The sequence below is a fragment of the Euphorbia lathyris genome, chromosome 3 (genome assembly GCF_963576675.1).
Source record: "Euphorbia lathyris chromosome 3, ddEupLath1.1, whole genome shotgun sequence".
Classification (NCBI taxonomy): Eukaryota; Viridiplantae; Streptophyta; class Magnoliopsida; order Malpighiales; family Euphorbiaceae; genus Euphorbia; species Euphorbia lathyris.
The window spans coordinates 74,526,799-74,542,613 of NC_088912.1; the positions used below are offsets into that span (position 1 = coordinate 74,526,799).

At 34.2% G+C, this 15,815-nt stretch overlaps 1 protein-coding gene across 6 annotated transcripts; it reads right to left on the reverse strand.

Annotated features, from left to right (window-relative positions):
- Nucleotides 1-4,438: 4,438 nt before the first annotated feature.
- LOC136222286 (coatomer subunit beta'-2) lies at nt 4,439-15,560 on the reverse strand. Of its 6 annotated transcripts, none has more exons than XR_010685586.1 (26): nt 15,422-15,560; nt 14,816-14,836; nt 14,635-14,696; nt 14,461-14,515; nt 13,346-13,382; nt 12,907-13,232; nt 12,685-12,816; nt 12,454-12,602; nt 11,953-12,021; nt 11,444-11,594; nt 11,284-11,349; nt 10,499-10,687; nt 9,883-10,023; nt 9,724-9,798; nt 9,444-9,620; nt 9,254-9,345; nt 9,063-9,179; nt 8,387-8,501; nt 8,186-8,257; nt 7,690-7,886; nt 7,520-7,613; nt 6,995-7,101; nt 6,637-6,760; nt 5,907-6,109; nt 5,184-5,251; nt 4,439-4,744 (listed from the first exon to the last, which is right to left on the reverse strand). XR_010685586.1 is itself a non-coding variant. In XM_066009875.1 (26 exons), the coding sequence occupies exons 1-25, from the start codon at nt 15,422-15,424 to the stop codon at nt 5,232-5,234; spliced, it is 2,718 nt and encodes a 905-aa protein (XP_065865947.1). In that variant the 5' UTR covers nt 15,425-15,560; the 3' UTR covers nt 4,439-4,744; nt 5,184-5,231. The 6 variants fall into 6 exon arrangements, 3 of the variants coding, with proteins under 3 accessions (XP_065865947.1, XP_065865946.1, XP_065865945.1); XR_010685588.1 differs by having other exon boundaries at nt 5,860-6,109; XM_066009875.1 differs by having other exon boundaries at nt 5,983-6,109.
- Between the last annotated feature and the right edge of the window lie 255 nt (nt 15,561-15,815).

Below are 15,815 nucleotides of genomic sequence, written 5' to 3' on the forward strand. Positions count from 1 at the left end.
AAATATTTTATATGAAAAAACATTTTATATTCTTTTTATACAAAATGATGTTTATGCGCATTTCTAAATGCAAAATTTTCAAATTTAATAGATTATAAAATAGTTCTAATAGATTTTATGTTCTTCAGGACACAAAGTATGATGAAAAATCATATCTAAAAATCATCTCACTTAACGGACTTTAACGGCTAAGTTCTTGAAATTGGAAGATTTTGATGCGTTTCTCCCAAATTGTCTCTGAAGACCAAGTAAATCGGAATCTGATAGAGTTTTGCAAAGACGGAAGAGATAAATTAGAAATTTTGTTAGGAATAATGGGTGGGAGAGATAATTATGAAAAGACTCCGAGATAAATTAGGGAATTGAGATCCAACATTTTTATTAAGAAATTTGGAAAGAATGTGAGATAAATTAGAGAATTTGGAAACACTACTTAGTAACTGATGCTCATGTTTTTAATTAAGTATTTTTTTTTTTTAATTTAATCTAATGCCAAGAATTTTGATTTGGAAAGAATCTTGTAACAATGTTTTTAATCGTAGTATATTTTTTTTTAATTTAATCAAGTATAATTTAAAACCCTATAATAGTACCATGCATTACTATAATTGGGCCCTTTTCATCCATAGGCCCTGGGCAGACGCCCCTCCTGCCCATACTCAGGAACGGGCCTGGTGTTAGATAAAGTTCATATTTAGGGTTATAAAGTTAAGTTTTGTAACATTACGTTACGTTAAATTACGCTAAGTTACATTGCGTTAGATTGCGTTATGTTATATTAAGTTGCATTAAGTTAGATTATTCTATGTTACGTTAAATTACATATGTTACTTTACGTTACGTAATGTTATGTTATGTCGCGTCGCGTTGCGTTACGTGACGTTACGTTACGTTACGTGACGTTACGTTACGTTACGCTACGTTACGTTATGTGATGTTACGTTAAGTTATGTTATGTTTCATTAAGTTACTTTATGATAAATTATGTTAGGGTACGTTTTACATTACCTTAAGTTACATTAAGTTATGTTACACTAAGTTACCTTGCACAAAGTTACATTAAGTTTCATTACGTTACGTTACGTTAGGTTACGTTACGTTAAGTTAAGTTACGTTAAGTTACATTTTGTTAAGTTACGTTACACTAAGTTACATTTGATAACTGGTGAAGAAATCCTTGATCGGAGCACTGCCCTGTGAGGCGCCGTTGGGATCGGCGGGGAACACTCCGATACCAAAGTAAGCAACTTGTATGAGAGTAAACTATAAGCACGAAAGTAGGGTTTTTGGAAAGTGTGTACCTCAATAGCTTGGGTTGCAAGCTATTTATATTCATGTAGTTGTAACTCTTGGTAACTAGAAAGTCTCCATTAATACCTCATTAATGGCGGTTACTGATCTTATTCAAGTATGACAGTTAGCTCATTAATGGATTATTACTTGCCTTTATTATCATCAGTTTCCTCATTGGGAGTCGGCTCAGCCACTATGTGGGCGTACCGAGGCTTGATGGTGGATCTCCCAAGGTATTTTACCTTCTGAGGCGTGTTGGGGAATCTATAGATCCACCGCCTCTATGTCTTACTTCATACGCCATCTCTTTGGCGGTCCTCCTTATCCGCAGTCGTTTGGTTAATTACTCTTTTGATCCCGTAAATAATATCTGGATGTTATCAACATTACGTTACGTTACGTTACCAAGCTTGCTAACGAGTCTATTCATGAACATTATAATCGAACCAAGCTTGCTAACGAGCCTATTCATGAACATTATTAATAAAAAATAATTGAACGAAGCTTGCTAACAAGCCTATTCATGAACATTATTAATAAAAAAATAATCGAACCAAGCTTGCTAACAAGCCTATTCATGAACATTATAATCAAGTTTATTTATCAGCTTGTTCACAACTTATAATTGAGCATGTTTACGCGCTTTGGATTCGAGTTTCACAATGCTCAAGCTCAGCTCCTTTATGAACCGAGCCTCAAAATCATACTCAAACTCGACTCGTTCATAAATTGAGCCAAATACCACCTAGATTTTATCGAGCTGAACATCAAACCGCTCATCTAGTGTTTATAGTTTATGTAATATTATATTAGGCTTAGTACATCATTTTTCCTCTGAACTTGTTGAAAAAGTTTGATTGACTTCTAAACTTTAAAATATCTCGATAGCCCCTCAACTTGTTTAAAATGTCCCCAAAAGTCCATTCAAATTGCTTAAAATATAGTCAATTAATCACTATGTTGTAGACCTGTTTATGGGCTAGGTCGGGTCTAACCGGGCTTGTTACTTAATTACTTTATCCAAGCCCAACCAAACCCGCACTATATTTACATCGGGCTCGGGCCGGGCTGGGCCAAGCTAGAACAACTAATTCCCAAGCCCAACCTGACCCGACCCAACTAATATCTTTGTATTTTTTTTAAATTAAAATTAAACTAAAAATTATACTATAAATATAAATAATAAAATACAATAAACTAAATTTTAGAGGATTATTTCAATAAAAATAAATTAACACAATTCTAAATCAAAAAAAATACTTTTTTTTATAGTAATAAATAAAATAGTAACAAAAATGTATACATATTAACCAATTCTAAAAAATATATGGTTTGGAATTTTTTATGTAGAAGAAAGTTAAATTTTTTATTTTTGGAATATAAAGTTTATTAAACTATAAAAGTTATTAAATTAAAATTATTATTAAAATTTCGGGCCGGGCTGAGCTGGGCCTGGGTTTTGAGGCAAATCCCAAGCCCAACCTACTCTACATGCGGACCTAAGCGGGCTTGGACCGGACCAGACCTATTACGAAACATATACGTCCAAGCTCAGTCTTTGAAGAGTGTGCTTGGACGGGCTGGGCGGACCAGTGAGCTTTTGAACAGGTCTACTATGTTGAAAAGAAGTAAGCTACAGCTGAAGGTGTGTTGCACGCGTCTTGAAATGTTATTACATAATTCACATAATAGATTATAGCATATTGAAAAAGAAAGTTTTACTTGTTGAACGATGAAACTTGTCCTCTATAATATTGAAACTCAATACCCCGATCTTGGTCATTTTACTTTTTCAAGGAGTGTGCAACACACATTTTGCATGTGGCTTACTTTTTTACAAGCGAGTGATTAATTGATTATTTTTAAGCAAGTTGCAGGAGTTATCGGAAAATTTTATGCAAGTTGAGTGGACTATCGGAACACTTTAAAAATTTAGGAGGTCAATCAAGTTTTTTAAACAAGTTCAGGAGATAAACGATATATTAAATCTTTAAATTATCTATATCTATAATTTTATTAAAACCTATGATATAATGGTGTTTAATTGAAAACCATTAAAAATAATAATTAAAGTTCAATTAAGACACAATTAAAGTTCAATTAAATAATAAAATAATCGTGATGTTTCTTTAGTACGTATAAAAATTGAATGGTATTTTCTTTACTACAATATTAAAATTGAAAATATAATGGTCTCTTTTTAATACATAACCGTAATTATACTACTAAAACTTATTGTAGAAAACGATCAAAAGTTGAGTCAAGACCAACAACTGCTAAAGGAACCCTTTCCTAATTAATTTTTGTTTGAAAAGTTTTCCTAATTAATTTCTAGGGTGTAATTAACTTTTTGGGTTGGAAATGATGTATAATGCACTTAATTTTATATTGTATTTATAACAATATATTTTGCAACTTTCATATTATAAATCACCTTAATAAATTTACACATTTTCCAAAAATACCCATGAATGAGTAATACCTATTAAGAAATAATCCATATATATATATATATATATGTTTACTTTGTTTTTTATAAAGTAAGTCTTATTTTGTTTTTTCACCATTAGATGATGATGAACTTTGACATAGTAAGCTCATCCAATGGTGTATATATATATATATATATATATATATATATAGTAAGGATGTTATTGTTAAGGAAAAAGCTTTTGTTTTCTTTCGTTTTATCGCGCAACTCATAAATTATATTAGACAATTTTGGATTCTACTCTATATAGTGATTTGCTCTTTTAATCCACTGCAAATCGTACGCTACAAATTGCTAATTTGTTTTAGGCACGCGAAGCATTTTAACAAGTTTTTATGGAGTTTTCTGTCACTTTAACATCTTTTTTTTTTTTTTTGTCATTTTTTATAGGAAGTGCAATTTTGATTAGAATACTCTTTTGCTGTGGTTTCCATAAAAAAACAAAATCCCTACTCTCTAGTCTAAGAATTTAAGTAGACACTTAAAGTTGACAGTAAATCCTACCATCGGGTGTAAATTTGAGTCGCGCTGCGAGAATCCTGCACTAACAGAAAATAAGGTTGATGCAGACTTTCAATTCATAGGCAAGCCACAAATTATGCATGGATAAACCAACCCACAATCCAAGTTGCAATTATGTTGCGACGAGGGCAATAAAATTGAAATTTTTTCAATAACTTAGGGTTAAAAGAACACGAAGATGTATCAAATTACTAGGAGTTTGAAATTTGAAGAAAAACAATTATTTAGAATGTACCATCACTACTTTAACTTTCTACATTCAAAATGGCACAATAAATTCTCAAAGAATATGCTAAGACAACAATAAAGTGCAAGTGAAACTAAAACCCTTTTCTACTATATGATCCATGGAAAAATTCAAGGCGCTACATAGCCACACATCCAGGAAAAAGACAACCAGTCCCCCTAGTAACCGCTTTTAATTCTCCAGCAGGGAACCTGAGAGTTACCGGAAAAAGAAAAGAACAAAAATAAACAATTCAAAACCACTGCTTCGCAAGTGCCTTCTACATTTCATTCTACAATGAATAATAGTATCGACTAAAAATAGAAGTAAAAGTTCAATCAACCTCAAGTGCTCTACAAAAAATCATTCCCAACCCTATTTATGTGTGCACCCAAAATCAGTGTGGACGCTTATGGCTAATTGTACAATAAAAAACCATATCAGGTACAATTGAGCTTAAAGTACTCGATGCACGGCTTAATCATTGAAAGTCTTATCTAATGTATACAAAATTCCAACAATATGATGGTCATGTCAAATCTTTTCAGCTAATTCACTTCCTGTCGCATTTCCCCATTATTATCCAACAAACAGAATTGATTTCATGATCTGATGCTCAATTCAGCCATCATATGGGAAGCTTTTTCTCACCTTAAGTATAGGAACAATACAGCTAGAACCAATTGTCTTGAAGAAGACCTAGTGATGCGGCGTAAGCACTGTCAACAGTGAGATGAAAATGAGATTATTATGAACCAATTGGGAGTATAAAGATATGAAATACCAATTGACAAAGCAAACAATAAACTCCACTCAGTTTCAAGCCATACAGAATTCAATAATGGAAAATTTCCATAACATTTATTTAAGATAAGTAAAAGAAGCCGACTTATAATTTTTCAGCATTGGACAAATTATACAAAACAGAACAAACAAAATACAAGAACTACATACTCAGGATGAATACAGTGGTAAAAGTTTTAATGTGAATTGTCAAAGTGGTATGCTGCTGCTAAAAAAATATTGTATTTGTATAGATGTATCCTGAGAATGAAATGTTGATGCATTGGGATGGTTTCACAATGACTGACCTCTCACTGCACCCTAAATAAACATGTACTAAGGATGATAGGGCTTCAAATTTTGACAAAGCATATGATAGTGTTATTGAGAACTAGGTACTGTAGGACTTGGCATTTGGTTAAAAGTACACTGCAAGTTAGATTCATATTTTGCTGACAGCATAGAGCTGGTGACTATCAATAGCATATAGGGGGAGATATGGATGTTAGCAATTGGAGGTAGTAGATGTGGTAGTAAAAATAACTTGTAAGAACTTGAGTTAGATATGGCACTTTAGAATCAATTAATCACCAGAGACAAAATTTGGATTTTCACACTGCCCCAACCAAATGCTTTTAGGCTGACGGGGTTCCTTCATTATTCGTACCCCACTCTTCCTCAGCCTCGTTTCCATTGACGAGTACAGCACCATCTGTAGAATCAGCATCCACTACTACAGCCTCCTCCTGGCTCCCTTCTTCTCCATTGTGCTCCTCTGTTATTTGTTCTTCCGCCTGTGAAGCAGGAGACAAAATTTCCATGAGAAAGAAGAAAACAACCAATGCAGAATTGCAAATCAATACTGTAAACAAACTACACCACTCAAGCCATGAACTCCACCATGATAGAATACTAACAGGTTACAATAACTTAAGTCATCGACTTGTACAGGGGAAGTCTGTTTGCGACTAGTTAGAGTTGGTTCTGTACTCTGTATCCTAAAGCAACTAGAACTGTATGTAGTCTTGCTTAAGGATTTGTATAAATATGTGAGACTGTTGTGAATAATAAATATGCTGAATATTATCCCCATCTCAAATCTTTTACACCATACAGTCATTTTGAAGATAGCTAAGTTTCATAAATTGATAATAAAAGGGAAATTTAAATGCTCATGAGTTCACATCACATCAGATATCAGCCTTAACAGTAAAGAATATATTTTTTTACGAGGGAGCATCTTATATAGGAAAGCAGATACAGGTTGCTCACTCTGCTTTTGTAGCATACAAACAATGCAAAAATATATAGACACACATACCTCATGATCGTATTCTCCATTTTCAAGAGGTGCTTCTATGTGCATGCTTCTGAAAGCATCCACAAGGGTCATGTGTGATTTACCAACATGGTTTACATATTCCTCTGCAGGTGGATGCACAGCCCTAAAGCGCAATTATGAGGAAAAATTAGCAACGTAATAGTGGCATGTGTAAAAAACATCTTGGTCCATTGAGTAATATTGATAATCAACTGGCATTCTTTAGTGCGAATGCAGAAAATAAAACTGCCAATATTGGCAGTTTTAGTTTAGCTAAAGTTCTTGATCATTCCTCCAATACCACAATTAATGTTATTGACTATATAAATGAAATAAAAACATAGAAGTCCCCAGTTACCTCGTTTCTGCTTGTTTAGATTCAACAGATAAAGCGACTTGCCAATCATCAAACATATTTGGATACTCATCAGGGTCAGCCAAAGATTCCGCAGCTTTAGGGTTAACCTGTAAAATGACATAAACGATTCAAGTTAAAATAAACTATACAGCATACATAAATAACAACAGATTACAGTCATTTGAATCAATTTCCTCATCTAGAAGAATTCTTTCTTTTATAATGTCATGAGAATTGATAATGTCAAGTGATAGAGAATTACTAAATGAACTATGATAGCTGAAAAATTCACGATTTGAAAATGTGGAATCTTTTTCCTAGCCGAAAAGGTTTTTAATTGGTTTGGATTAATCAAGAAAAGTATAAACTTAAGACAGAAAGACCATTCAGCCAGCCAGCAATGAATATTCAAGTGACTAACTTTGATACAATTACACAACAACAGAGATAAGGATCACATCACAAGATACAATAACCTGACGGATAGTTTGACTAGGCAAATAACACTCTCAAATGAGAAGATACCTTGCTCAGGTCTTTTCTCCAAATTGCAACAATTTCTGAAACTTTGTTAGGAAGATAGGATCGTGCCATCAATGCAGCCTCAGGTATCCGATTGCTGCAAAAGAAATGATTTAGTATCTATAATTAAGTTAACCAGTGCTTCATGTTGAAGTAAAAGAAAGAACCATTACCTTTCCACCAAAAGCTGGAGGCAGTCTTCCAATTTGCCCAACATAAACAAACATAGGAATCCAACATTGTTCTTCCCCTGCTCTTTTGCCAAAGCTGCTAGATTTGAAATCCCTTCAGCATCTCCCAGAGAAGAATATAGAAGCAACAGACCACTCAAGTCTTTTGCACGCTTCATACATTCCTCAGCCATGTCCAACTGCAATTGCAAAATTAAGGACATGAGATACTATGAAAGATTTGAATACGTGAGAAAAAAAAATATCCCTAAATTTGGATATAGGGATCCTATGTAAGTCAATGAGATTGAGTTCCAATCCAAATATGACCAGAAAAGTAGTAGTGAATCCTGGAACTAAGACTCTAATACTAAATACTTACAAGCATATTACACAGATTCATTACTCCCAATATGGCCAGAAAAGCAACAAAGACCATTTTCTACTTTGTCAAATTTATTGTACTCGGAAATAAATATTCAACAAGATAATAGGCTACCTTTCCAGTTGACATAGCTAATTCTCCCAACTGCTTCCACTTTGATTCACTCTCCACTTCTTTGGCAATTTCCTACAGAAAAGACAATGGTAATTAGAGAAGAAACTAAGTCACTAATTCATCAAGAGAGAGGATAAACTGAAGAAAAGCTCCAATTGATCAGTTGAATTCCAGACAAGCAAGAACTACAGTTGAACATACCTGAGCAATCTCCAATCTGCCAAGCTGTATAGCAAGCTCAAATTTGTAATCAGGATCTGTTGCTACCTCCAATGCATTCTCTATCATACCACGTGATTCCAAGAAACGAGCCACACTAGCAACAAAATAGAATTATGCATAAGATATATTCAATATCCAAACTTCACTATTTAATGATCAATAATAGATGAAACACAATAAACTACTATTAAGTCGTAAGATAACATTTAGAAAAGAGAAACATATTCTAATTAACTAAGTAGATGCTATCCAGTTCAGTATAAATCTCTGGTCCTCATTGCATGGTAAGTAACCTAAAAATGTAAAAACCAAACGTTATCATTATACTGATCACTATAACTAATGTGATAAGACTAACATACCAAAACTTTAAAGTGATCAGAGAAACATAACCTTAATTCATTAAAATATAACGCCTCTTGGAATCACAATCACATGGAAACCTTAAGAAAAGCTTAAAACTATAAATCAAAATAAAGGAACTATGGCAATAAAATAAATTTCCATGGAAAATTCTAGCAAGATCTACATCCAACATTGACAAAACTAATGCAGAGTGATTCCAACAGCCACTCATTGAACTACAACTATTCTTTAGAAAACCAGAGTACACATCTATAATCATATAATTTGACAGAAAAAAGGGCGTACTCACCTATTGTGATGCTCTTTAGGAATGGAAGGTAAAATATCATTAGCTTTATCAAAGTCTCCACGCATAACAAGAGTTTTGTACTCAATTAAGCTTAGAAGTAAAGTGTACCCCATCACACTGCATTACAATAATTGATAAGTAAAGATTAATCATGAAAACATAAATAGTTTTAACTTACAAAAGAAGCCTACTTGAATTCTTTGTCTATTAGATACACCCGACTTTGACTAGCAAGATAACCCAACAAGTACATTGGGCGGTCCAAATGATACATCGTTGTTACCTAAATGAATAGCATTGACTAGCATAAATACAAATCCACATGAGCAAAAATCTATGCAGATATAAACAGGTGGACCAACAAAGGAACATGCAGGATACCTCTCCTCCAACGCAATAATTAAGCCTCCATGAGGAATTGTTGTAAATAAAGCAATCTCCAACCCACAAGCCAGTCCTAACACGCTCATTTGTTTCATTGAGAAGCTCAAAAGCATCCTCAACACCTTGTTCATCCACAGGCCTTCCACTGTCTAAATAAGATGAAACTATGTCGCGCTGTAATATTAAACATCAACTTCAGTTCTACAGTGCATGAATGATATTAAAACTACAAGAACATTGACAAATCCAAGAGGTAAAATCTCAGATGGAAACTCACATTATATTTGAGGATGTAGAATGATGTGTCACTAGCAATTGCCACTAAATCACCACTATCAGCCCAGTAAAGGTTCTGACATATATTAAAAAGAGTAAGAAAACAAATGGGAGCAATTTGAGAGAAACCAATTAATTCAAAGCATTAAACTCTGCTTACTTTTACAGTGACATCAATCCTCCTAATCAATCTGCACTCAGCCCAATCATAAAAGCAAATGAAGTCATTTGCACACATAGCCAGCAAAGTTCCTCCATATATATGCTCAGCAGAAAATGTTGGTCGGACACTCCTCTTTTCCTGAAATAAATCACCATAACTCCATATTGCACACAATTTTAAAACATAAATTTCACCACTTAAATCATGAATTTATAGAAATCAGGATATGCCATTAGGTCTGTAATCAGCTTCCCCAATGCAAAAGCTTAAGGGTTAAAAGTGTTAAACACAGCAATCCTTTTTCGCATTAAGATTTCACATATGAGGGGGAAAAAAGGTGAGGAAAAACAAAGGCATCCAAAATAAATGTATCATCCATCAACTGATGAGACAATGACCACCTCAAGTAAGTATACTACTAAAATGTCTTTCATATGACTACTTCCCCTAAACGATAGGAGAAAACCAAACTCACATAAATGAAGAAAAGGAAAGAATCGATCTTGCCATGGTAGCTACAAGTACAAGTTTCTTCCAGGGTCCTTTTTCAAGGCCAGCATCTTCCAAATTAACAAGGGTAAAAGAAAAAATAAACTAAGAAACCGGTAAAAACCTGGAAAGTTTTGCTGAAAATTTTGATCTTTGATGTACTCTCTCTAACAGCATATTCTCCATCAGAAGACCAAACAAATTCCAATGCAGAACCAAAAGATCTGTTTCTCCATGCCAGAGCTGTATATATGATGTACTCCCCGTCTCCACAGACAACAACAAATCTCCCATTAGGATTGTGCTTTAAGCTCTGGAAAAATGCAATAAAACATATCAGACATACATTACACATGTACAACCTAGATGAATAAATGCACGTTGAAAAGATATCACACCATAAATTTTCCTCCCTCACTTCGCAAATGAATAAACTAGTTTCATCTTATCATTACATAGCCACATTAAAACTCCTCTACATGTTATTTTATATTTTTGCTTCCTAATGAAAAGTATAAACTCTATATCTACTCAGCTAGAATCCAACATAAGCAGTTATTGTGTATACAATTGATTGATGATGAAATAGGTAAAGTTCATGCCTTTGTGGGAAGTCTCATCAATGAACATAGAAGAACTGCATGAACAGGACTCATACAAGCAAATCTGTAATCCATCTACCATGCATCTAAAAAGAGTTATATTTGTCTTGGCACTACCTAAGCCTGAACCTCTAGCATAAATCAAATCTTCCTAAGGATGTTGAGAGAAATATGTCACCTTAAGTCTTAAAAGATGCACAGAAGAGAAAACCTCATTATCAGGAAGATGTAGGTAATGAATCACCATATGTGCAGAAGCTATAATTTAGAATAGAAGTTCATATTGACCAGAAAAACGTTCACTCACTTGTGGGTAAAGATCACATGTTCCCAATTCCTTCACAGCCAAAGGCAATCTCTCACCATCAGTGGCCTGAAGCACAGAAACAGAAAGTTGTAATGAAGTAATAACTATGCTACAACATTCAGTTCAGGGATTAACACCAGTTAGCCTGATAAAGTCAGACCTCGAAATCAGCTCCCATACTCTTAATGTTCACAGTTTGAATTTCATTGTGCTTAGCCCATATAATCTTTCCACTGTTATCCATACTAGCCACGGGTTCTTCCCGACCAATTTTGACCATAATGGTTCCTTCATCATAACCTATCACAATGCTGCAGAGCAAAATTTATAAGTGCCAATTTTTTGGTCATAGTAAATAACATGAAAAGAAAAGATATTATGTTTCCCCAATATATAAGTCTTTGCATTCTTCTAGTTTGTCCAAAAAATCCAACAATAGATAATAATAATAATAATAATAATAATAATAATAAGAAAAAGAAGAAGAATAAATGCATCCAACAAAAGAGAGAGAGAGAGAGTAGGAAATAATCAGGATCATCAATTTATACAGTCCATGCCAATTAGCAAATTGGAACATTAGGAGCATCCCAGAAAAGGCATGACAAGTGTTATTGAGGGATTAGATATTGCAGTAATTTTAGAAACAGTCATTCACAAGAAACTCACCGTCGTGAGCCTTTCATGTATCCAATGGCCCAAACTCTTTCAAGCCCATAATTTAAAGTGTTCTCAAGCCTGCAACACGAAAGCCGTCTCAACATCAACAAGACTACATATCCAATTGACTCAGATAAATGGAAAATTTATACAATACAAGGGAGATGAGAGAGAATAAACAGAATACAAAATTTTGGCTTTCTTTCATTTATGTTCAAAATTCTACACTAGTAATAAGTACTTGTCACTAGACTTTTTAAATAAAATTAATAATTACAGCTGGATCAAACACAACGTTGAACATCACCAACTCATATGCTACTATAATTAAAATTTTGCAGAGGGTTGACTAACATATGAGCCAGAAATTCAATTATATCAAAAAAGGCTGAAAGTTTTTCTAGAGATGCCATTATTTTGCTATTATAGTTCATATGGTAAAGCTAAAAAGCATGTTAGCACAGTCCATAGACATATTATCCATAGAAGTTAGATTTTGCATAAGATTACCTATAAGTTGTCGAATGCCATATACGTACTGTTCCATCCTCAGAACCGGTAATGATTATAGGAAGTTCAGGATGAAAGCATACAGCAGATACATTATGAGTGTGGCCTTCCAATGTCTGGACACAACTTTTAGTTTGATAGTCCCACACCTGTTCATTAAGGGATTATTTATAAGTATTACAATGAAATCAACCATTTTAAGAACATAGAATTAGAAAGATGAAGGCAGACCTTAGCAGTGTGGTCATCAGAACCTGTGATGAGGTATGGCTTATCACCACCAGTAAAGTAATCAACGCAATTTACCCCTTTCTGATGCGCATCTAGTGTAAAATTTGGATCGGGAGAGCCAAGATTCCATATCTAATTGGGAGTTTAAGAACAAACAATAATAAATATACATAATTATGGGCAAAATATTCCAAAAGCTACCAACAAAGAGAACAATTATACCTTTATCGTACGATCAAGGGATGCACTTGCAAATGTATTTGTGTCTTTTGGGTTAAATGTCACTTGCATCACATAATGCGAATGTCCCTCAAATATCTGAGTACACACCCAACCCTTCTCCCAATCCCAAAGCTTTATGAGCATGTCATCAGAAGACGACAGAACATATGGAAGGGTAGGATGGACAGCCACACATCTAATGTAATCTGTATGTGCCTCGAACACTTTAACTTTGTCCATTGTATTGTAGTTGTAGACACGAATAAACATGTCATCAGCTCCAGCAACAACCCACTGCTTACGGGATATAAATTTGGCTGACCTCACTGTTACAAATGAAAATAGGCTTTAGATCAAAGCAACAACTTTTACCATGAAGTTCTACAAGAAGAAACGTGGTTACAGAACCTCATAGTCACTAAGTTTAGCACATCTATACCTGGTAATTCAGTGACTTCAAATGATTTAGCCATTGTCTGGAAGCAAATCAAATAAACTTTATGTTAGAAGCAGAAATAAAATCTGGAAAGAACCTTTGCTTGTGGATTTGTACAGTATACACACAATAGGTAGAGAGAGATGCTATAACATAAAAGTTTTTAACAAATGAAACTCTTCAAAGTTATTATTAGTTTTTTATAAAAGAAAAAGAAGCATTTCAATTTTTTCCAACTATGACAAGACTGATAGCCTTTGGTGGACAATCCTCCTTTAATCATTCAAATAAAGATGTTCTTGCAGTTTCACAGTTTCTTAGTTCCAGAGCAAATAAAGATATGACACACAATGACCTCTGCCCTCTCACTTATTTATCTCAGTTGTTTGGATGACAGTCCGAAAACAGAGTAAGATACACATAACAGCAATCAGAAGCTCTGAACTTTTGCAAGACCTAATTTCAGAACACCAAATAATTCAAAATCAGCTCAAATAAACAACAAATGTTACTAAATCATATTCAAAGCCCAATTATGGAACAGCGGCTTTACAAACTGCCATTCTACCCATTCTGTATACTGCAGATTTTCCAACTGCTAATTCATCAGAACTGTTCCAAACTAGTACGAAACCCAATACCAGTAACAATCAGCTTAACATGTAGCCAGAGAGTTGTGAACCTAATTACACTTAGCTGCTTCTCTCATCCTTATTCAATATTTTTGGCAAACCTGAACTTGCAGCAAGCTGCATAGGTCATTGAATCAGACTCTTATATTCTTCTTCTTAGCTTCATTTAATTCTAACAATAAAAGCATTGAGATTTATATCTGCTCCCATATAGCAAAACTGCTCGAGTTGAGACAACATGTATGCCCAATGTGAACAAAAATCAGTTTGCAGGTCATCATTACATAGGGAAGCTGTGATCATAATAATAAATCTCATGACAATTGATAGTTTTAAGTCATGGTTTTCAAGATTATCAATAATTTCTTCCCTCGTGGCAAATGCAAACATCCAATAGAAAATCATGAAAAGTACAACATAATAGTGCACTACATCGAATTCCTTATCTATCGATTTGCATTTACTAGGATCGTCATGTTTATATACCTGAGATTGGTAGTTCCAGATGCAGACAGTCCCTGAATACAAACTCACTAGAATCCTGCAGTCATAACAAGTAGCATGTTAATATAAAACATCCCCATGTTTCTCTTTGACATGTTTTGCATCTACTAAATTGATTAGATTATCAAGTCAACAAATATTATAAACGAAGAGTACCATGGTTCAGTTGGATGTAGATCCACGGATTTTACTCTCTCTGATCTTTGAGCAAGTTTCCTCTAATTCAAATACAAGAAGAGAAAATCAGAAACGAGAGCAACAGAACTCCTTAAAAGGTAACAAGATCTAGCCCACCAAATGAAAATAAAACTAAGATAAAAGGAGTAGGTAACAATACCTTTATTTCAAGTCGAAGAGGCTGTTAACAGAAAACAACCAAATAATATTCATTAGTTCCAAGTATAACACTAGATCTCAAATCAAACGAAGAACAAAAATCACCATTTGATCCTAAGAAAACCGCTGGAAGTGGAAGAAAATTTGAAATCTTAAAATAGATTCAAAACGTTCGTTCAATTCTCAGTAGCCAAATGTACCTTCAGAATTCACTTAAACTATGACATTCATTCAGATAATTACTTAGCAAATAGCTGAATTCAAATTGGAGCGCAACACACGACAGATCTCAGGTATATGCAAATCCTTTACCCTCTGCTTGGTTGAAAAAGAATGAGATAGAACTCCGACAGACCCTAATTCACCACAACCAAACGGAGAGAAACTGATTCCAACATCACGCATTGGAAACAATAAACCAAAAGAAGTGTCCAATTACGAGATTAGAGTACAAATATCCAAACAATTAGACGCATAATTACGCAATAGCATCAAATCAATGTAGATTCGAACCAGATCTAACTCACAGTGGAACTCGAAAGTGAAACTCGAAACGACGATACAATTGGGCAGTTGATAAATAAACGACAATAGATCATGAACTCACCATTTTCTCAGATCGCGGAAGCTAGAGATCAGGTGATCGATTACTGGAGGGAGAGACAGGACGGAGGGGAGGGAAGAACAGAAAGAGGGTCTTTGGTTTTTGTATTAGCAAGACCTCTCTGTTAATATGCGAGAAAATGGAAGAGAGAAATGCTTTCTAATTAAGGTAAATAATTACGAGAGTGCCACTGCTTGGTACCAATCTAGTGAATGTTGTTATAGGATAAGTTCATTTCAGGTTTCGTGGATATTGAGGATTGGGCAGGGCCTTGTGAGGTGTCCGACACGCTGGCACTTTGCTTATTTTCTTAATTTTTCATTGGTACAAAACTAATGTGTCCTATGAGATGTAAAATCTTGGAACATCCATGTATATATGTTTTAAGGAGATTTTA

Bases quoted from the DNA above. Each gene is read 5' to 3' on its own strand.
- LOC136222286 (XM_066009873.1), bottom strand. The intron at 12,817-12,906 runs GTATAATTGTTC...ACTCCCAATTAG, and splicing joins CCCTTGATCGTACGATAAAG to ATATGGAATCTTGGCTCTCC. The intron at 10,024-10,498 runs GTTTTTACCGGT...GATTTATTTCAG, and splicing joins TTTTCAGCAAAACTTTCCAG to GAAAAGAGGAGTGTCCGACC.